The 23,398-nt window shown below is 37.3% G+C and overlaps 1 protein-coding gene across 1 annotated transcript in view; it reads right to left on the bottom strand.

The window, feature by feature from the left end:
* Nucleotides 1–23,398, bottom strand: part of LOC126204133 (RIMS-binding protein 2-like) — a 1,140,279-nt gene that overhangs the window by 226,904 nt on the left and 889,977 nt on the right. The window contains exon 13 of the mRNA XM_049938546.1: nucleotides 228–418. Coding sequence (XP_049794503.1) covers nucleotides 228–418 — 191 coding nt within the window. The remainder of the gene's footprint in view (nucleotides 1–227; nucleotides 419–23,398) is intronic.

Genomic DNA, 23,398 nt, shown 5'->3' with positions numbered 1-23,398 from the left:
TGATAATATGGTGCTATTTTTCACACTTATACTTTTTTTTCTGTAGTCCATTGAAAAACATATAAACAAAGTTTTACTGAATAACATTATTTCTACAGTAAGTTATAGCTTGATAATCATTATGTAGTCTAATAAACACTTAAACATCTGTACAGCAACAACAATATACTTAGCAATAATCAAAAACAGTGCAGTCAGATACTACCATTCATGTAATTATTCCTTACCCTGGTGGAGTCAACTCCCTCGACGAGTGCCCGCGTCCGCTCTGTTGCCTTAACTGTGGTCTTGAGAACACCATCAACGTAGACGTGGTAGCTCTCTATAGCAGATGGTGGGCAATTGTCTGGAGGATTCCAGCCGATGAGCACGCTCTTGTTCAGCTGTCGCTCCAGCGTGAGCTGCTTGGGGGCTGGGACTAGCACCGAGAAGAACAGGGCTGCAGTTTCAACCAAGCAGAGGGGCCAGGGCAAGAGAACAGCATTGTAAGGGGGCAGCTGCAGCACCACGGCTATCAGAATTCACAGACACCTGCTGTTTGTTGCAAATAGTGGAATGCACTCATTGTATTGATATTTCTCTTCATGAACTGAAGACAGCTAATTTACAATGACAAATAACTGTAGATCCCTGCATTCGTGGAATGACGTGAATCTTTTGAGTTGCATTTGTAGCATTTTACTGACCCTCACTGTCCATGTATTGAAAGAAAAATGAGAGAGAGTGAAAACAAAATAAGGAAGTCTTCATGTAAAATGTGGATTTACATGTGGTTTATAACTAATTGGTATAATTGATGATGCAGAAATCAGAGTTGTTTGAAAAACTGATTACAAAAATAGTGAGAAAATAACTGAAAATTAGTATAAATCATATTGTGGGACTGACATGTATCTGCAAATAATTCCAGAAAATAATTATAAATTCTTAGAAATACCTTCAACTGGAAATGTTCAGTGGTGGAAAGAAATGACATTACCGAATGCTCATTGTAATTATACAAAATTTCCGCTAATAAATGGTCCTTGATGGATTGGCTACAGCAAAATTGTTGTCACTTTTTGAGCAAGTGTGCTACTGAGAGTCTATAAGAAAAACAATATAAGTTATTATATCTGTTGGTGAGGTTGTGATAGTTTTTCAGTTATCTCATTTTTTTTTAGTGCAAGAACACACTCTCAACCACACATACATTCAAATGCACCAGTCAGACCTTGTCATTGCAGCTGCTACTTTGAGAGGTTTCCTTCATTAATTTTTCCTTGTTGTGCAAATGAGGTGATACACAATGAATGGTTACTCTGGAGAAAGTAGGAAGAGTCATCAATAACTTAATGATATAATCTGAAACTATATGAATCTGAAGATAACTTCTCTGTAAAGAACAGTTGTGAGCTCATCAATATTATTTAACACATTCCCACTCTAACCATAGCTAAATTTTCATTTCTTGACATACTTGTATACCAACACACCTATCAAAGAAACATAAAAATAATAAGTGTTCTCGAATTTCAACACATATAAATTGGCATAAAATGCAACGGATATTATTTTCCATCTCTACGTGACCTTGTTGTCCACTGAATACAAAACTCAATCTTCCTTCTTATTTCTTCTAAATTTAATTTGTCTTTCATTGTCTCTGAATTACTGAGTTTGCTCTATAAAGTTGAACTTCATCTTTGAGCATGTCTTCAGAAACTTGCAGTCTGGATTTACGATCTGCCCAATACATAGGAAGAACAGATAATACAGTTTAACAAAATGGAGGCTTTTTCAAGTGTATAGTCCACAAACTTGCATCCAACACTTACAGGATCTCCAAATGCAACTGAGATGTGATTATAATTCTGTCATTATAGTTATGCTGGTTAAAATATTTAACTTTGAAACATACATATTCATCTTTGTTTCCAAAGCTGAGAGGCAAAGAAATTTGACATACTACATGTAGCAACTAAGGAAGAAGGGACTGCTGTTTGTCAATAGATTGTCAGTGATATGTTCAATTTCAGTACCAGCAAATTTCAGGGAATGGAGAGCAAATGACTCAACAGAAATCAGTAGGGGCTGGGAACCGAAAAGTCCAACTAAAATATGTATCAACAATAATGAATTCAAGTTGCTGAGTAAGTGCCTTAAGTCCAATATTGCTCCCAAACTAAATACATGTACCATTAAAGTTCTAATAAAGAGTACAAAAACAGTATGTTCGACTGCCATGTTAAGACACAATGAACAAAATGCTGTAGCCCATAAGTCAAAGAAAATTATCATGAGGAGTATACGCTAAAACACAGTGGACAATGTCATAAATGATGAACATGAGCACTGTAAAACACCAACAGAGAACTTTCAAAGGACAATGCTCTCACTAGTAAAGCAGACAAGGGATACACAGTTGTTGTTGTCTTTGAATCAGATTAGATAAACAAAACTAGGAAAATTCGGTATTATGAAAAGGATAGATTGCTACTCACTATAAAGGTGACATGTTGAGTTGCAGATAGGCACAGTGAAAAGAGTGTTACACACTGAGCTTTCAATAGAAGCCTTCTTCAAAAAAGAAAAGAAAAGTCACACAGAATGTTGGAATGGCCGGGGATAGCAGTCATGTGTGCATGAGGCACGCTTGCTAGTGCATATGTGTGTGTGTTTTTCTTTCTTTCCTGAACAAGGCAATCTATTCTTTTCATAACACTGTCAGTATTCTAACCTGGACCTTCCATAGTTTAAATCAGAAAGATTCCTGGATATAATACAATAAAATAAACAGAACAAGTTCTGAGACAACACTGCAACTTAATTTTGTCCCTAATAGCATTAAGCATTGCTCAGTGATGAAAGGGGCAGCAGCAAAATTATGAGCACAGTCAAAAATCTACAAACCATACTATCCAAAATATATCCTTACACAATACATGAATAGCCCATTTTATGAAATTACCATCAACTTAATGATATAATCTGAAACTATGTGAATCTGAAGATAACTTCTCTGTAAAGAACAACTGTGAGCTCATCAATAACTTAATGATATAATCTGAAATTATATGAATCTGAAGATAACTTCTCTGTAAAGTACAGTTGTGAGCTCATCAATAACATTTAATACATTCCCACCCTAACCATAGCTAAATTTTCATTTCTTGACATACTTGTGTACCAACACACCTATCAAAGAAACAATCAATATAATAAGTGTTCTCGAATTTCAAGCCATATAAATTGGCATAAAATTCTTGAGCTTTTGACATTTGAGGTCAAATTTAAAGAGGGATCTCAAGCAAAATGTGCTCCTCCATGCTAACTTGTGGATTTTGGAAACACTGATCATCCAAAACTCAACTTCCGCTTTTTTCAAGTGACATCCTGAACGCCATGGATCGAGGCAATCATGCTGATGCAGTATCTGTTGATGGCCAAAATGCATTTGTCTTGGTACCACACAAATGTTTATTACCAAAAATATGATCATAAGGTGTTTCAATTAAAATTTGTGTGATTTGATAGAAGATTTATTGGTACGGAGGCCACAGCATATCTTGGATGGTAAGCCACATGAGCGTCAGGGAAACATTTTAGGATCCATCTTGCACATGTTGTATATTAATGACCTACTCTTTCTTTCAAAAGTCTAAGTCTCATCTCTTCAACCACAGCTTCCTCTCTCCAGTAGTCTTTGTCATCCATACGTTGAAGAATATCGCATCTCACTAACAATATTTTTTAAATCGGTTGGTCTCAGTCATCTCCTAGTTTTCTTCCCTGTGGCTTCAAAAATATTTTGTACAAAAATATCATATCTAATTATCTGTCCAATGACCTTTGTTTTGCACAGGCCTATAACTCTCAGAAGTTCTTACTTCTCTCCTATTTCTTGTGGAATCATCTCATTCATTTTTCTGCCAATCCAACTAATTCTTGGAATTCCCCAACAGAACCACATATCTGAAGGTTCAAAGTCAGCTTACTCCTGCTCTGCTTAAGTCCAGGTTTCACATCCTTATGTCAGGACACTCCACACAAATCTCTTCACAAATCTTTCCTTGATTAGGAAGCTGAGGTGCTTGTTAGCAGGACGTTCTTCTTACTGTAGAAGGCGTTCTAGGCTATTGCTATTCTTCTTTTGATTTCTATTGTTTTTCTCCGTAATGTTAGTAAGATAGTGGAAATGCTTACAGCCTTGGGTTGGTCAGTGCCAATTCTTATGTCAGTCTTGTCTCCACCTTCTTTCTTGTCTACAATCATAACTTTTGTCTTCTTGGTATTTATTTTTAGTTTTGGTTTTGTTATTTCTTGATTTAAACCTTCAAGCATTCTATTTAGTTCCTTCCCTGAGTATACCATTACTGGAAAGTCATGACAAATCTGATGAAATGAATATACATATGATTAATTTTACTTTCATTATTATTATTGTCTCCTCGATGAACAAAATAAATAAATAAGGAGATAGAAGGCAATCCTATCCCATTCACCTGATTTTTGTTTTTTTGCTAGCATTAATATCCAATTCAGTAATCTGACTTTTGTATATACTCAGAATTATTCACAGTATGTTTGAAACTAAATCTCTGAAAATATGTATTTGGCTTCTTGGCTAGAAATAAAAGAAAGATGTGTTTCAGTGTATTTCAGAAATACAAACCCTAAGATGGTGAAATAGGAGATGAAAATTTCATGAAAATATTTTATTATATTAAAAATTTAAACTTGAATCCATGAAAATTGGCATTTGACTTCTAAGAAAATACATTTCACGGGATGGAAGTTTTCATGGAAATATCACCACAAAGGCATGATTAACAAAGATCTCTGATTCCAGCTTCCAGAATTGCTTTTAGGTCAGAAGCTCAGAAGCACATTCAGAAAAGACCATGCTTTTGTGGCATTAACTAGCATGAAAAGTTTGGAATATGTTAAAATTTGTTTAGAACACAAAAATTTGATTAAAAAAACTGTGCAGACTATACAATCTCCACAAGTGAAGCAGTGGGCACTAAGCTAGTCAATATATATATATCCCATTAGTCATAAGTATCTTCCACATGTAGTATCTTCTCTTTGTTGCTACCGAACAACTGTTTGTCATAGTCATAAAAATCCAATAATTTTGCAACTCGTGGGTTCATCCGTCCCAACCTGAACTTACCAGCACACCTGTGGTATTCTTGTATGACTAGTGACACATTAAAATCTCCCATGAACACAACATGGTCTTGGTGTTTATCATTTCCATAAATTTTTCAATGGACTCGTAAATGTTTTGCATTTATTCCTTACTACTACTTGTTCTTGATATATTATTATTATTTCAACTGGGCTAAATTTTAGCTTAATCCTTAATACCCTACCCTCATATGGTGATATTCATTACATTAAGCATACAATTCTTTATTAATATAACAGCTACTCCAGTATTCCCCTACTATTGGTTTCTGTCTTTTCCAGTCCATCTTGTCTCACATAATCCTAAAATATCCAGATGACACTTAGTCATAGTCTTTTTGACTTCATCCAGTTTTCCAAGATTTAACAATGTTCGCAAATTCCATGTGTGAATATTAGACCTATCATTTATTTCTTTTTGTAGACTACCTGCTTCTACTCCGTGAAGATTCTGAGGAATGATGACCTGAGAAACCTCATCATTCCTCCTGCCAGGCCTTGGGATCCAAAACCTATGATTAGCACAGATACATATATTGTTAGATTCTGCCATGGTTGTTACACATGGCATATCCAAATGGATCTTTAATGAAATAGTTTCCCATTGCGTTCCACATCTCCATGCACTGGCCATGGTAGCTCATCCACGTTCAGGAATATTTTCCCATCCCAAGGGAAAGGGAGTGTCCAACGAGACAATAATAACCTGTTAGACATTATTACTCGTAACCTAAGACATTTTGGAGATGATACAGCTATTTATGATGAAATACAACTTCTAAGAACTGCAAATTTATTTGTCAGAACATGAGAAGATTCCAAAGTAGAATTTGTCTCTCTTATTCCTGTCTACGATCACAAAAATTGTTGTCAGGCTTTTGATTTCAGGCTAATAAAATCTCACAAAAATTTTTGCAGTCACAGACTGGAATAAGAGAAACAGTCCTACACTTCCTGAATCATAGTCTTTATCACTAACTGATTTACAACTTGTGAAGATTTCAAAGTAATGCAAAGATGGATAACTTGTTTTAAATGTTCAGAAATCTAAAACAATGACCTTCAAAAATTCAGAAAAGTATTATACTCTGAATACAAGATCATGGAGTCACTAATGGAATCAGTCAACACATACAATTCCTAGGTACAACAATGTTAGGGAAATTAAATGCGATGGTCGCTTGGGTTCAGTAACGGGTAAGGATGGTGGCAGACTTCAGTTCATTGGCAGGATAACGGAAATATGCAATCATCTACAAATGAGACTGCTTATCAATCAGTTGTAAGTTTCACCTTAGAATACTGTTCAAGTGTTTGCAACCCATACCAAATTGGACTAACTGAAAGGATTACAAGTATACAAATGAGGGCAGCATGAACAGTCACAGGTCTGTTTGACCCACAGCAGAGTGTCATGAAATGCTGTAAAACCTGAACTGTTAGACACTTCAAGATAGGTACCAATTGTTCTGCTAAAGCTTACTAAAAATGTTTCATAAATCAGTATTATGTAAGAAATCTAAAAATGAAAACAATCAATTATTGATAAAATTATTTAATTGGATAAATAAAGGGGAAGGAAGAAGGGTGAAGGAAAAGGACTGGAGAGGTCTAGGAAAAGGGGTAGATTTTGGGACAGTCACCCAGAACTGCAGGTCAGGGAAGACTTACTGTACGGGATGAGAAGGAAAGCTCTGAAAGCTTGCCTATCACAACAGTCTTTTTGTGTGTTTTCTACCACCATTTGGTGAGTAGATTTTTTAACTATTCCATTAAATAATTTTGTAAAAAATCAATTGATATTCTTCAGCCCCCTATGGACTGCTCCCATAAGAACTATGAAGAAAGGATTAGCACAATTACATCATGCCCAGAGGCTTTTAAGCAATCAATCTTTCTATGTTTAATATGTGATTGGAGTGAGAAGAAACCCCAGCATGTGTTGCCACAATAACTGCCCTCTGCCATGCACTCTATATTGATTTGCACAGTATATATGTAGATGTACAGTAGATCTGTAACTGCCATCATCTTCAGGGGAAGGCTTTATCTGCGGACCTCTTGCCTATCCCAACATTCAGAAGTTGTCTCAATTGACATGGGTTTAAAACTGAAGACATTTTATCCATTACAACAAATAACAACTGAAAGATAACCTATTCCAAGATAACAAACTTATTTTCTTTAATGGAACAACAGAAGAAATAGAAATTCTGACAGAAGAACATAATCGGCAACACCACAAAATTCTGTTAGCTGTAGAACTATCCTGACTTACAAACCTCTAGTACAACCAAAAGTATAATTATCTATCTTTCAGAAAGCCAGCAACTATCATTCATAACTCCCCATGCCCCACAGACAAATACAAAAAAAAAAAAAAAAAAACATTATTCAGATCAGACATGCTAATGTCCCAATGAGCACAATTGTTATGAGATCAATTGGCTCTAGTAATGGATATAATCTAGGCAGCAATTGAGGTAGTAATTCAGAAAATGAAATTAAACCAACCAATTGGAGAAAAAATTTCTACAAACAAGTAAACCACATTTGTAAGCCTACATTTCTTAGGCTATATCTGTTACTAACTTGTAACCTCCTTAATGCATGTGAAGTAAGAGTAAGCTTCTTGTCCAACAATAAAGTACAACCTACAGGATGGAAGGAAACACCATCTGGATCAGCATATTATTTTTGTTATTATTTTTAAATCTTTGTTACTGGTTTCAATCAAATAAACAGATGTAATGCTGAAAAGTGTAGCCAGTCCAAAAGAGTGTCATGCCTGAGGGTTTAACAGTAGTTTAATATTCATCAGATAGAAACTCACACTCAAAAAATAAATATGGTGATCCTAAGTTTACTTTCATTACACCAATAGTGGTCACAGTTTTGTCAAGTCATCCTGACATCAGCTATGGAGAACCTGTACAACAATGTAAATGTGTGTGATGGAATGTTTGTCATTTTTGAAAAGAAAATGTTTCCATTGATTATTTTTGCTTGTTACTGATGGTGAGGCAAAATCCTTCTTATCGTTTTTGCTCACAAGGCTTCAAAGGAATGTAGAGTACTACACAACACACATATAGTTTGAGCTAATGCAGACTGAGGAACCAAGCATTGCTACAAACCATGTTACCAACTGTGGTAATCTTAAGTATTGTTTCTGATAGGAAGAATGTAAGGTCGTTGTGTGCTGAATCACATTCCTATCCCATGGTTATTAGATTAAGGTGCTTTATTTGTGAGATACAGTGCAATCAGAATAAATCTTTAATCAGTGTCTGTTCTTCCTAGCAGCTATGTGGTCACCATGCTTATACAAAAAGCTGAACAATGATAGTACAATAGCTGGTACATAAGATGGCCATCTTGGCTTCTATGCTGGCACAGGAATCACTAAGCAGTGAGTGTGATTAAATACAGACATTCAAAGTATCTATACTTGTAACATATGTTTTTCTGTCACAGAGCATGTTCTGCAACATCATAAACGTGACATTGGACCTGCTTTTGCAAGAAGTTAATTTGCATTTTTCATTCTTGTGGTGGTGGCTCAGAACACAGCACATATGAACTTGCTGTACAGCAAATGCTTGTTTCCCATCAGTCACACTGATGTAAAAGTATGGTGTCTGTCCAATTGTTCTTTACCATGTCCCTTTCTTTTTGTCCTCTACTAATTTTTATACTTGTTTACCTAACCTCCTTTTATATTTAGTAGTTTCTATTCTCATCCCTTTAGTTTCTTCTCCACTATTTGCTCCATCTATCCCGTTTACACTCCTGGCCCCTCATGCACTGCTGCAGCCCAGATTTATCACACACACACACACACACACACACACACACACACACACACACACACACACCAAGTAAGACTGAACAACATAGTAGGGCTCAAATCCCAGGCTAACCATCCTGATTTTGGTTTTCTGTAATATATCTAAGCTGATTAAGCAGATGACTGACTTCCTTCCTCATCCTAGACCAAACTGATATTCTGTTCCATCTCTAAATGACCTTGTTGTCCATTGAACACAAAACTCAATCTTCCTTATTATTTCTTCTAAATTTAATTTGTCTTTCATTGTCTCTGTATTACTGAGTTTGCTCTATTTTATATCTAACTTCTAAGTGTTAATCCCAGCTGATGCTGGTATTTCACTGGTGATTTCCTTAGTCTTGTACTATTCTCCCCTCATCCAGGGCCATGCATGACTCTTATATGAAGGGCTTATTTCAATAGTGGTACAAGTCCATTTTTGTTCATTCTGAGATGCACTGTCCTATGGTTATAAGAGCACTGAAAAATCTGCAGTTGAGATGCCAGAAATATTCAAGTATATATACATATTTAGTCCCTCAATATGCTTATTTTTTCTATATCTTTGTCTGTTTTGCTTATACTGAAACCTTTAATCTCAAAATATAGTGTTTGTGTTACCTTCTGTTTGGATGATTATTTGATGATGTTCACTAGCATGTAGAAATTTTAGTTTTAATGTGTGTACTGCAATTTTATAAGTGTGTAGTGGAGAGGATGCATAATTAAATTGCAATTTTATAAGTGTGCCCTACTTGGGCATGATCATTTGTTGCAGGTCGTGGTTGACATTTCACATGTGGCTGAACACTTCCTGTTTTCTTACATAACTTTACGTAGTACATGAATATGTAATAAAAATGGGGGGGTTCCTATTTTAAAAAAATGCAGTTGACATCCATTTGACTTATGGCAGTGCCATCTAGTGGGCCAACCATAGTGCCATCTGGTTTCCCCCTTCAAGCTAGACAAGTTCCTTTCTTTGTAGTTTTTTCATTTGATGCTTATTTTGTGAGATATTTGGCTATCAATGGACCACCCTGTATACTATTAAAGATGTCATATTGATGGATGTTGCCTTGTTTGCATAATTTTTAAGCATTAGCCAGACAACTTCGAGTTTTTTTTCAACATTATTGAAATCCAAGAATGGCTGAGACACTCTGAATGGCCCATCAGTTCTTCCTATGCCTAGCAGTGCCTACAGCAGCCCATTTGGACATGGAGTTGATATAATGCTTTAACTTGACATGAACTTTGCTACCAAGAGTTATAGAGCTGTTTAACAGACTTCTCTGGAACCGAAACAGATATTCTCTACAGGAGAGAACATCATGTATTCTCAAAAGTTATTGGTAGATATTACTCTAAGGAATGAAAATAATATTTGCAGTGTTAAATGTTTTCAAATACAAAATTTGGTTTCCAGTTTTACACTATTCCATACAACCCCCCCCCCCCTCCCCCCAGTAACTCTTACTGTTCCTCTTTGTGTTTCTTGGAATGTTGCTTTTTGTGTTTACATCATTAGTGAATAATGTTAAAAATACTTACACACAAATCTGAAAGAACAGACACTGTTGACAATCCACAGATATATGAAATACCTTAAAACTAATTCACTGTCTGTGAATTCCTTGCATTAGCTTGTAACAACCCAGGGGTAATATTTTCTCTTCCAAACTAACACTAACAATGCCAGTCCAACTGTTAATAAATTGCCCGATACCATCTTTGGTCGATACTTGCATAATTTTTGGTTTTTGCTGGCGATGATTTTTCCCCACTATTTCTATTTATTTATCTTGCTGAACAAATGGAAATCCCAGGTTAGAGTATCAATAATATTAAGGGAAGGATAGCTTGCTGCTCATCATAAACATGTCACACTGAGTTGTAGACAGGCACAAGGAGAAAACTGTTGCACACTTAGTTTTCGGCCAGTGCCTTCTTCAGAGAAGAAAAAGAAACACACACACACACACACACACACACACACACACACACACACACATTCACACATGGAAGCACACCTCATGCACACAGTGGTTGGAGAGTGCAGTCATGTATGTGTGATGTTTGCTCACTTGTGTGAATGTGTGTGTGTTGTTTTCCTTTGTTTCCTTTCCTTTTCTGATGAAGGCTTTGATTGAAAGCTAAATATGAAACAGACTTTTTGTTGTACCTGTTTGCAATATATTGAGTCACAATATGTCATCTTCATAGTGAGTAACAATCCATCCTTTTTGTAATATTCTTTATCCGAATGGGTAGTTATTAAAATGTTCCGTATGCTTTTTATACAAAAGCATGTGCAGTCTAGAAATCTATTCATCCAGGCATTTTTACATTCAAGTTAAACAACACTGGATGAATATAATTATTAATGTTAATCCATCATTCATGAACCTCAATTTTCTTAGAGTTCAAAACTTATATCAAAATACAGATAACGTAATTTTTTTGAAAACTACTTCTGGGGCATGAGAATCTTTGGTTGAAAATTGATACCATGTGAGGCACTCTGTGTTACATTGCTATTATGGCTATGGCTCTGCTTGGTTAAGTCTTATTTTGTCTGTTCTGTGAAGTTCTGTCATTTATTAAAAATACAAATCTAATTTTAATAAATATGTGAATGTAACAAGTAAAACGTGATGAAAATTGTAACAAGTATTATGCTTACATTAAAAAAAAAAAAAAAAAAAAAAAAGTAGAGATAAACATGTTGTATAACTACTGTTGAACAAGGTACTTATATTTTGTTAAAATGCAAAGATTTATTAAAGTGCAAAATGCACATTTATTTCGATTATTGTCAGTTAACCAACATGAAAGGTAATTTATAAACTCGATTAGGTACAGATTTAACACTCGATAGTGACATGTGAAAATTTGTGCCAGAGTGGTATTTGAACATGGATTTTCCACTTACTGCGAGTTGTTGCCTGAACTACTTTGGCTATCACATCAGGATGTAGACAGTGTGACATTTGGACATTTAGGTCAGTCTGAGGAGTGTGAATGGGTAGGCAAAGTAGTTCAGGCAACCACTTGTGATAAGCAGGAAATCCAGGTTTGAGTCTCGGTCTGCCATAAATTTTCATATGTCACTATTGGGTAGAAAACCCACACCTAATACACCTGATGTCATGGAATTAACAGCCAGGGAATTAATTTCAAAGTCTCTGAAATAACTATGGATCCTCAACACATATGTTATTTCAGATGTATTACAAGCCTAGGAGGGCACGTGACATCAACAACATTTCTCTTGATTCACCTTTTCTGATTCTCCCTGTTGTGAGCAGGCAATGAACTTAGTGGACTTTTTTTACAATATAAGAATGTAGACAGGGTAACATATGGAGGTTCGGGTCAGTCTGGGGGACATGAAGGAGAGCCGAAGTGGTTATAGTGACCACTTGTGATAAGAAGGAAATCCGGGTTCGAGTCCTAGTCTGGATGAAATGTTCATTTGTCACTATTGGACAATAAATCTGTATCTAATACAGCTGGTGTCACGGATCTGCAGTTAGGGAATTAATTCCAAAATGCTAAAAATGACAATGATTGTGTTCTGTTCCAGTCAAACATTGTTACTATTGGCTACTGGAAGTACTACTCCAGATGTAGCACAATCAGAAATAAACTAGTTCAGCACTATCTCAACACTTTTGTAATAACTTTTCATGGATATAGGCTCTTTAGATATTTCTTATGCAAAAATTATAATATGCATAAGATAAAATAAACTCTGAATTTCATTCCACACATTCATTATCAGAGTTTTGGCAATTTACTGAAATTACTCCAGATAAGTTTTCAGCAGTATGGTAATCATAAATGCTTTCAAATTACATTACTTTAACTTTTACAGGATAAATAAGACATTATCAACTTACTGACATTTCATTTTTCTCCAAAAGTATTTATTAATGTAAAAAAAAATGATGAACTGGTAATAGAAGCTAACTATCCTGTGAAAAACTGTAGCCATTACCACTAGAAAAAAGCTCAGAAATAATCTTGGCAAGTGTCATTCAATAAAAAATGCACACACATCAGTTAAAAATTATGGGATGTATGAGCCATGATGTCTAGGCTGTTATCTGAATTAGTATCCTCAAGAACACAGCATCTATTTGCTGTGTTGATTTTGGATGGTTGTCATAACTGATGTACCTTCACTCATGACACGTGTGTTTCCAAGGGGTTATAGCAGGAACAAACAATCACTTAAATAATACTGTTTCTTTGGTGGCTCACCAGAGCACGTCATGGGGCCAACGCAAGTGGCCTATGCGAGTGAGCCTGTGAACTGTATGGACCTGCAATCTCTGAAATTGCATGCCTCATGAGTGACGGTACGTCAATAGCATACACAATGATAAAATAAAAGAAAAAATAAAACAATGAAAAATACAGGTCAGAATATCAACAATATTATGCAAACGATAGATTGCTACTTACCACAAAGATAACAAGTTGAGTTGCAGACAGGCATGAAGAAAAGACTACTCCATGTAAGCTCTCGGCCAAAGCCTTCGTCAGAACACAGAAACACATGCACATTCAGACAAACAAGCACACCTCACACACATACATGACCACTATCTCCAGCCAGATTGCAACACAAACATGTTTAATGGGAGCAACAATTTGGAATGGGGCAGATAAGAGGGAGGAATAGCAGGGTACGAGTGGGGGAAGAAGAATCAGCAGTGCTGGTGGAGCTTGCAGGGCCTAGATGTAGCAGGACAGGGCACAGCGATGGGAGGCTATGATGGAGGGAGAGGATGGGGGATGAGGGTAACAGGAAGTGGACAGGAGAGGAGGAGAGATGGGGAAAGACTGGTAAATGTGTCGGCAGAGAGCAACACACAATAAGAATGATGAGAGACAAATTGTAAAGTTATGAGAGTAACTAGGGGAAAAGTTGGGTGGAGGGTGTTGTGACACTAGGTTACTGTAGCTAGAGGCTGGGATCATTTTGGGATAGGAGAATGTGTTGTAACAAAAACTCGCATCTGAACAGTTCAGAAAAGTTGGGGGTGTAGGGGAGGATCCAGATGGCAAGGGCTGTGAAGAAGCCTTTGAAATCAAGAAATTTATGTGCAGCTACATGTTGAGGTGAATTGGGCAGGTCTTGCAACAGAGTCTTTCACAGGGATATGGCCCCTGTGGCAAGGATTTGGGATTGGGAGTGGCATAAGGAGGGACTAGAATGTTTTGGAGGTTAGGTTAGCAACAAAGCACCACTTTAGGAGGGTTGGGAAGGATCTTGAGTAGGATGCCCGTAAGTTCAGTGTATGATGACAGATAATCAAATGGTTCAAATAGCTCTGAGCACTATGCGACTTAACTTCTGAGGTCATCAGTCGCCCAGAACTTAGAATTAATTAAACCTAACTAACCTAAGGACATCACACACATCCATGCCCAAACCAGGATTCAAACCCGTGACCGTAGCGGTCGCTCGGCTCCAGACTGTAGTGTCTAGAAATGCACGGCCACTCCGGACAGCCAACAGATAATCAAAGTCTGATGAAGCATGTGGTCAGTTGTTCCAGCCAGGGGTGATACTAGATAACGAATGGGGTACTCCTATGTAGATAGTTCCTGAGGATGGTGGGAGGATTGGGTGTGTTTGGAGATATGGAATGGGAAACCTGTTTGCAGTTAGGATAGTGTATTGCTGTGAAGGTCTTAGTGAGACCTTCAGCATACTAGACAAGGTAGCTCTGTCACTGCAGATATGCCTTCCCAGGTGGGTAGGGGAGGGATTTTTTTGGTTTGGTAGGGATGGTAGCTGCTGAAATGCAGGCACTGTTGGTGGTTGGTGAATTTGATGTGGACAGAGGTGCAGACAGAGCCATCAGAAAGGAGTACCCCAATTTCCAGCAGGCGGCACACTGGGTTGACAAAAACCAAGTGAAATGGATGGGAAAGAAGGTGTTGAGATTGTGAAGGAAAGACCTACCCTTGGGTTCAGATCTAAATCTACACTTACATACAAGCCACTATATGGTACATGGCAGACGGTACCCTGTATCATTACTAGTCATTTCCTTTTCTGTTCCACTCACTAATTCAGCAACAGGAAAATAGCCGTCTACATGCCTCTGTATGAGCTCTGATCTCTCTAATCAAATCTCGTTGATCATTAGATGAAATGTACATTCACAGCAATATAATCATTCTACAGTCTTCCTCAAATGCCAGTTCCCTAAATTTTCTCAATAGTGGTCCTCAAAAAAAATGTCAGTTTCCCTCCTGTGATTCCAATTTCAGATACTGAAACATCTCCATAATACCTGTGTGTTGCTTTAAACCTACTGGTAACAAATCTAGCAGCTGCTCTCAAATGCTTCAATGTCTTCCTTTAATCCCAAGCACTTGAACATTACTCAACAATGGGTTCCACTAGTGTTCTATATTCCATTTTGTTTACAGATGAACCACACTTTCTGGCATCAGAGAGTGAAAAGCGGGTGCCCATGGCTGTGGTGCACATTTGTTTGTATGCCTTCCATTAAAAGGAGAAGTAGTTGTGAATTATAATAAAAGTGGTATGGAGAATGAGGTAGTAGGTTTGGATTCTGAAGGACTTTGGGAAAGATAGTGTTCAATGGCACTAAGACTATGGGCATGAGGGATGTCGGTGTACAGAGAAGTGGTGTCAACAGTAACAAGCAGGGATCCAGGTAGTAAAGGGGTGAGGATGGTGGAGCGTTGGCGAAGGAAGTGGTTGGTATCTTTGATGTGGAAGACAAGATTTCAGGCAACAAGTTGGAGGTGTTAGTAAATGAAGGGCACAATTTTTTCAGTGGGAGCACAACAACCAGTTACAATAGTGTATCGAGGGAAGTGGGTTTGTGGGGTTTTGGAGCATGTAGAAGGTGGGTGTGTGGGGTGTCATAGGAGTGAGGGGGGAAATGGATTCAGTGGAAAGGTTCTGATAAAGGCCTAAGGTTTTAAGCAGGTACTGGAGATTATGTTGGACTTCTGGCATGGGATCATTCTGGAACAGTTTATAGGTGGAGGTGTCAGACAATTGGCAGATGCTACCTGCCAGGTAGTCACTGCAATTCATAATGATGGTGGTGGAAACTTTGTCTGCTGGTAGGATGATAAGGTCAGGATCTGTTTTGGGGGTGTGTATGGCTGTCCTTTCTTCTGCTGAAAGGTCAGTGTTCTTAGGAACAGACCTGGGGCAGGATGATGATCTCAAGTTGGAGGTAAGAAATTACTGGGGGAGATTAGATGGGAGGAGGGGAGGGTCAGGATAGGATGATGGTGTGAACTGGTAGAGGCAGGGATCAATGTTTGGATTATGTTGGCTTTGGTTGCAGGGATTTGTGGCAAAAAAGTGTTCCCATTGCGGGATCAGGAGAACCAGATTAGATTTTTGACAAGATCAACATGGTTAAATTTGGATGTAGGGCAGAAGGTGAGGCCTTGGGTTTTGGTGTAAACATCAATGACAGAATTCTGGAACTGTTTTGGCTCTGGATTTAGTGGAGTGTTGGAAGGGAATTTAGGTGGAAGTAGAAAGTTGGAAAGGTCAGCTAGGCAGGGTATGGGTGCTGCGAGGGGTTGACAAGGAGGAACACTCTGGGTAGGATAGGTGTTGGTTAGTGGTGCTCCAAGGTGGCAGTAGGATGTCAGCAGATTGGACAACTTATGGAGGTGGTGCCTGGAATGCTCTTCTACATCATGGTGTGCAAGGGATTTGATTTCAGAGATATGATGTACAAAGTGAGGATTGCACAATAGCAGTATCTTACAGAGGGAGCAGAGGAGGTTCTTGGATGCCTGAGCCTTGGAGATGTGTTTTTGCTGAAACAGGTTTGTGAGGGACAGGGACTAGTGAAATCTGAAAAGGTGGAATTCATTGTGAAAGGAGGGGGGACTCCAGAGGAAGGAATTTTAGTACTTAGGTCTTTGGGTGAGATTCCATGGTTTAGCATTTATGGAAAAGAATGTGGGTCTGGGTTTTAGCCAGGTAAAGGAAACTTTTCTGAACTGGCATAGAAAGATGAGCAGGGATCCATCGTGGCAGGAATGGTGTTGGGGAAACAGGAAATGGTGTAGGAAGTGTGAGACAAAGGTGTTAGGTGGTTATGAGGGAGCTGGATAACTGGAAAAGTCACAAAAATAAGTGCAGATATCTAAAAACGTGCACAAATATGTAATAATATAAAAAAATGTGAACAGGTGTGTAGTATATGTTCAAAAATTGTGAGAAAGAGGATGGAATGGGTAAGGTATAGGAGAATGTGCTGAGATTAAGAAGAAGAAATTGAGGGGTCATAAAAATACGGACATGAATATCTGTTTACAGTGGAATAACAGGGAAAAGTACCTCCAGTCATCTTTAATTCTATAAAATTTACTTTAATTTCAAATTAATTTCAATTTGATTACTTCTCGTCTCTGTAAGATTCAGTTTCTTTCCTCTTATTTTGATTTTCAATTCATAAGTACTAAATCTTGAAATTATGAAACAGCTAATATTGTTCTGGTTTATAACTATATCAGGACATTAAATATGCACAAAATTCTGACTGAGTTCGCTACAGGCATTGTCAAGTTCATCTGTTAGCACCATCGTACCACACTTGCATTTCCTATTATATTATTAAGTTTATGACTACCATGGGTATTTGTAAGTGGGGCAAGAGGGAATACCATTAAACCTGCTCAGACAGTTGAGCACATTAAATGCTTGTTCTGGGACAATTACAGTGAGCTCAACCCCAAATTGAATCCACTTAGCAGATTTCAATGAGGGTGGTGAGCCGGCTAGACTAGATTTGTTTTTAGGAAGTTTCCAACATTCCACTATGTAAATAACTGGCTGGCACTCAAGTCCCATACCAGATGCATGCTACGCAAACATTTAGAAAACGATATGACATTTGCGCATATGGCTTACTCTAGACATAGGCAAATGGGGTATACTGTTTGCTTCCTGGAGAGTGAATAAGAAATTGATGTTCTTACATGTTTGATCAAATTAACCCTTAAACAGCAGCAGCCTTCCTCTGAAATATGCAGTACAGAGTTTTTGCTCATTACAGAATTCTCATACACTTATGAAAGTGAGTGGAGAATCATAATTTCTCTGGAATATATAAGGTGTGGCAATTAAATAATGAGACAAGTAGATTTACTGCAAACAAAGTTACAACTAACTTCTATCCCATTCAGCATACTCACCTCCCCTAACTACACACCGTTGCATATATTTTAGATTGTTCAGGCCAATGCTGTATGTCATCCATCCTCACTCTGTTTAACAACTTTGCCATTTTACTTTTACCTCTTCAACAGACTGAAAATGTATTCCCTTCAGGGCATTTTTCACTTTTGGGAACAGATAAAAGTCATTCACAGCCAGATCTGTTGAATATGGAGGATGTTTGAACACAGGATGCGCTTGTCTCCTACAACCTGTGTCACAGATATGGCAGAGGATTTTCGGAACCAGTTTTGCGTAAATTTTTCTTACTGTCACTTTATTTATGTTCATGTCTTCATTAATTCAAATGCGCAAACGTAGATCATTCTACTCAATTTCACAAATTTTCTGAATATTTGCTTTAGTTCTTGAACTCGCAGAGTGGTCGGGACATTCATCATCTTCAATCTCTTCCTGATCTCCTGAAAATCTTTTATGCCATTCAAAACCTAACACATATTATATAAAATTATCACCAGACACCTCATTTAACAAATGAAAACATACCACCGATGACTTTCTGTAAAGCATATGAGTAATTTGAGATTAATATGCTGCTTGATTTTTAGTTCATCATTCTCATGGCGCTAGTATCTCTCTACAATCAAGACTCAAAAGCAAACTAAAGTAGAAAGGAAGACGAAACTAATGTTGGCTGTTCTTGAAGGTGCTGCATTCCAATACCAACCTCCCACCATGTGGCTGTGGGAAAGGAGGTGCGCAGTCTCATTATTTAATTGCCATACCTTGGTTTCCATTACGTCTTTGTATTTGTTGTACGTAGTTCAAATAACAATCTAACTTGTTACGTTAAGTTCTCTGAACTGTACTTCAGTGACAGCTGATTTACGGGTAACAGATGTGGTCACCCATAAATAGATTTTTTATACATGATAAGATGATAAAGACTCTCATCTGATTTTCTATGTAATGCTGTACCAAGAACCTACATAAAGGTTTCATAAGTAATGGGTAACACAAGTTTTAGGACTTTCAGGACATCCATTCACATACAGCAATGATGAGAAGCAAGACATGAAGTTCACTTTTCTTCCATATGAAGTTTTAGTTTCGAGTAAATGCAGCACATTTTTCAAGAGACAGCATATTATACTTGTCTTCAGGCAACCATACAAAAAAATGTGCCAACTCTCTCAGTGCTGGTTAAAATGATACAGGATTCAAAACATATGGTCTTTGCAAATTACCATGTGAATATAGACACTGTTGCATCAGGCTGGCACAGGGCATCATAAAATAACTTCAAGAATAATATAAGATGAATGTATTATGATGTATTCATCTGTAGTTTGCTCCTCAGAAAATGGGCATGAAAGTGTGTTAATGTGAAATATCTGTTGAGATGTAGAAAAAAATCCTTGTGGTCCCATGGACCAATGGATTCTGACATAGCATCATCATAAATTTGACATTTTTAATCATACATAGATGTGTCAATACAGGCAGAAGCATATAAAGTCTTTTATACATGAAGATTTTTGTACATTTCCAGCTGAAAATGTAAGCTCATGCACATCATATTGAATTATGACAGCCAGGAACCTACTGTCTCTTCATGGCAGCAAACTAGCAGTACAAGCACATCAGGCTTGTGCCAACAAATGCAATCAGTGTACAATACTTGATAGTGGGTGAAAGGAACCGATCCACAAGCTTGTGGACTTTGAGACATCACAGATGAGGAGAAACAGAATTATATTCTCATAATACTATGGATTCCTGTGTAAACTGGCAAGTCTTCATTCAAATAATGCATCACAATACAAATATCTGCTTTGCATAACTTGTTTTCTTACTACTCCCAAACTCTTCCAAGGTACATCTTTAAAAATATTACTGCCACAAAATTTATGAATCATAATAGTTTTAGTTATCTTGGGTGTGGAGCTCCTTCTTGTGTCTCTGTTGGCTTACAAATTAATTTGTTTTTGGATAGGTTCCACCTTGAGCACACACATTTGTTTTCTTCTTTTCTACGAACAGTGCAAGTCTGAAAGTGCAGATTCACAGTGAAGATAATGGGGAAACCTGAAAAAATGACAAACTGTGAAAGAAAAATAGCTATAATGAAAATACAGAAAGCCACAAAACCACAGCATGTGTCAACAAGAAAAAATTTAAAATAATAGTAATAATAATAATAACAACACCACTGACACTGTAACTTCAGAAAAACATGTCAAGGTAGAAAAGAAAAAAAAATTGTTTGCTCAAGGCGGATCCCATCTTAAAACAAATTAACATACAGCTTCAATTAGTTCAAAAAGTTTTTAGCACATTTTATTGCACATTAAGAACTTTATTTTAATTTTATAAAGAGTTTCAAGATCTTGTCATTCACAGTATTCTAATTGTTTGAAGATGGTGAGGAATAATCAACAAATATGTAAAATTCTGAAGAATACAATATTAACAGATTGCAACGAGCATAGAATTTGGACAAATGAAATAATACTGGATTGCAGGGATATAATAATAGAATACACATTCTTATATCATTAAAAACTTTTGCTTCATTCATGTGTTCGAAATATCTGGACTAATAAGGCATTCCATTATTTGAACAATAGAACCACAAACTACGTTAATCAAATATCTATTCTCTATCAAACTTCTGAATTAACATTTATTTCTAGTAATATCTAAGGTTTGCGGACTTAAAACTGCCACTTGGAACACTATCACTGCAAAAAAAAATTGTAATTGTAAGTCTAATACGAACAAATTTATTCCTGTACAATCAATGGGCACAGAGCAATTCACAGAGCAATCACAATACAGGCAAAAACTGCAAAAAATGGGACACTATGTTTGCAGCATTCAGAACATAAATAATGCCTGAAAATTTCTTTACTGCAATGTGAATGACAACATGAAATGCAATTTAAACTGCACAACTGTACAATTGATTCTAACAGGCACAGCAAGTTAACTGCCACAGCAATAAAACCAGATTATTCAGAGAAATTTACTGAGGGAAGTAATTGTTGTCACTACTTATAGAATTTACAAGATGTCTTATAATATATTACTTCAGAATTGGAAAGAAGTCACTTTCTGACTAGTATCTATTCTACAAAAATTAGTCAGCATACACGTTGTAATTTCTAGAAATTAAAAAAAAGTATTTTCAATTCATCACCATGCTGTCTGCTTCCTAATGCAGAATATTTCAAGATCACTTGTATGACCACTAACTACAGAGTAAACCATGGCTGGAAATAAAAATTATTCACAACAAATAAGAATGGCCTTCAGCTCAAGCTGAAAACTTTGAAAGAAAGCAAATACTAGAGCATCAAAAGTCAATAACCTAACTGTATACTGATAGAATTGTGAGTACTGATTAATTTTTTGGTTAATATTCATCAAGTAAAGAGCTTGGGTAAATTAAATATAGCTGTCTTGCAAGTAGCAATTAATTGTGTCATAAATAAATACTACAATGAGACAAATGAAGGCATCTTCATTGGACCATCTTTGAAAGTAATGTAAAAATTAAGGCAGTTTTTTTTTCAGAGAAAGGTAATAACAGAACACAAAGTCTTGTCCCAAACCCCACATTAAAGGGAACCAGAGTTATGGTATGTTAATAAAACATTCAAATAATCTATTTGTGACGTCCATTGGCACAAAACAGAGCAATCTGCAAGTTTTTAGGAGATCATGGCTTTCCCCCCTACATATGAAAATTATGCAGATGAGGCAGTACAGAGAGAATAAATTTCTTAATCAAAATATCCACGGGTGTGCTGCCGGTCTATAGTGTAGCCCACTCTCACTGGTGGTAGCGAATTTGTACATGGAGAACTTCGAAGAAGAAGCCCTGTCATCATCCGTATGGAAACCTACTTGCTTTTTCTGTTACCTGGACGACACGTTCGTCATCTGGCCACATGGTATGGATAAACTCCTTGACTTCCTTACACATCTAAACTCCATACACCCCAACATCAAATTCACTATGGAGACTGAAACGGAGGGTAAATTACCTTTCCTTGACGTCTTGGTCAAGAGAAGGGCTGACAGCACCCTAGGTCATGAGGTGTATCGGAAGACAATGCACACTGATCTGTATTTGCACGCAGACAGCTGCCACCACCCTTCACAGAGGAATGGGGTACTTAAAACTCTAGTACAGGGCTTAACAACTGGCCGGTTTTGAGCGCGAGTACTCGCGCCTGCTCAGGCGCATGCACGTGAGCAGCTGCAAGGTCGCCGAGTAGGGAGGGAGGGGAGGGAGGGGAAATGCGCGGGCACGTTTGGATAGGGCCGCAGCATGCCTATTGAATTTGCACCGACTGTGTAACGTTTAAAGTACTACGATCAGCTCTAACAGTCACTTCGCTGGTTAAGAATCATGTCAAGTCGCCAATGTGTAATCCCAACCATGCTTTCGCAGTTCAACCCCCATTGGGAGGAATTGTATCTGTTTACAGAAAGAGATGGTGTTGCAAAATGTTTAGTATGTCACAAAACGCTGAATTCTTTTAGGAAATTTAATTTGCAGCGACATTATATGTCGTACCACACGAAAGACTACGGACCAGATCGTGCACAGGAAGTTATTAAACTTAAAAGCAAGCTATCCGAAGAAGATCTGGACGACGAAGAAAAATCAACTGAGGCAGCTATCAGATTGAGTTACAAAATTGCTTTGCTTTTAGCAAAATCCCTGCTCCCCATCACTGATGGCGATTTAATAAAAGAATGTTTGGAGTTGCCGCGGAACATTTGTGTCCATCTCAAGTTGAACAGTTTCGGATTGTGCCAGTATCTAACATGACCATTATGCGTCGCATACAGGACATGGCAGACGATGTCCAGAGCTAGCTTGCAAATATCCTTAAAGATTTTATGACATATTCTCTATCTCTGGACGAAAGTGTTGATATCACAGGAACAGCGCAGCTTACCATATTTATTAGAGGTGTTAATAGAGATCTTTAGGTGAGGGAGGAGCTCCTCGATGTAGTAGCCATGAAGAACACTGCAACTGGAGGTGATATTTTAAGTGGTGTTGAAGAAAGTGTTGAAAATATAGGATTGTCGTGGAATTCTTTAGTTTCAGTGTCTACAGACGGTGCACCAGCGATGACAGGGAAAAAATCAGGTTTCGTCGC

Source organism: Schistocerca nitens, chromosome 9 (genome assembly GCF_023898315.1).
Source record: "Schistocerca nitens isolate TAMUIC-IGC-003100 chromosome 9, iqSchNite1.1, whole genome shotgun sequence".
Lineage (NCBI taxonomy): Eukaryota > Metazoa > Arthropoda > Insecta > Orthoptera > Acrididae > Schistocerca > Schistocerca nitens.
Note: the sequence above shows the minus strand (reverse complement) of the source record. Positions and strands in the feature narration are given on the sequence as shown.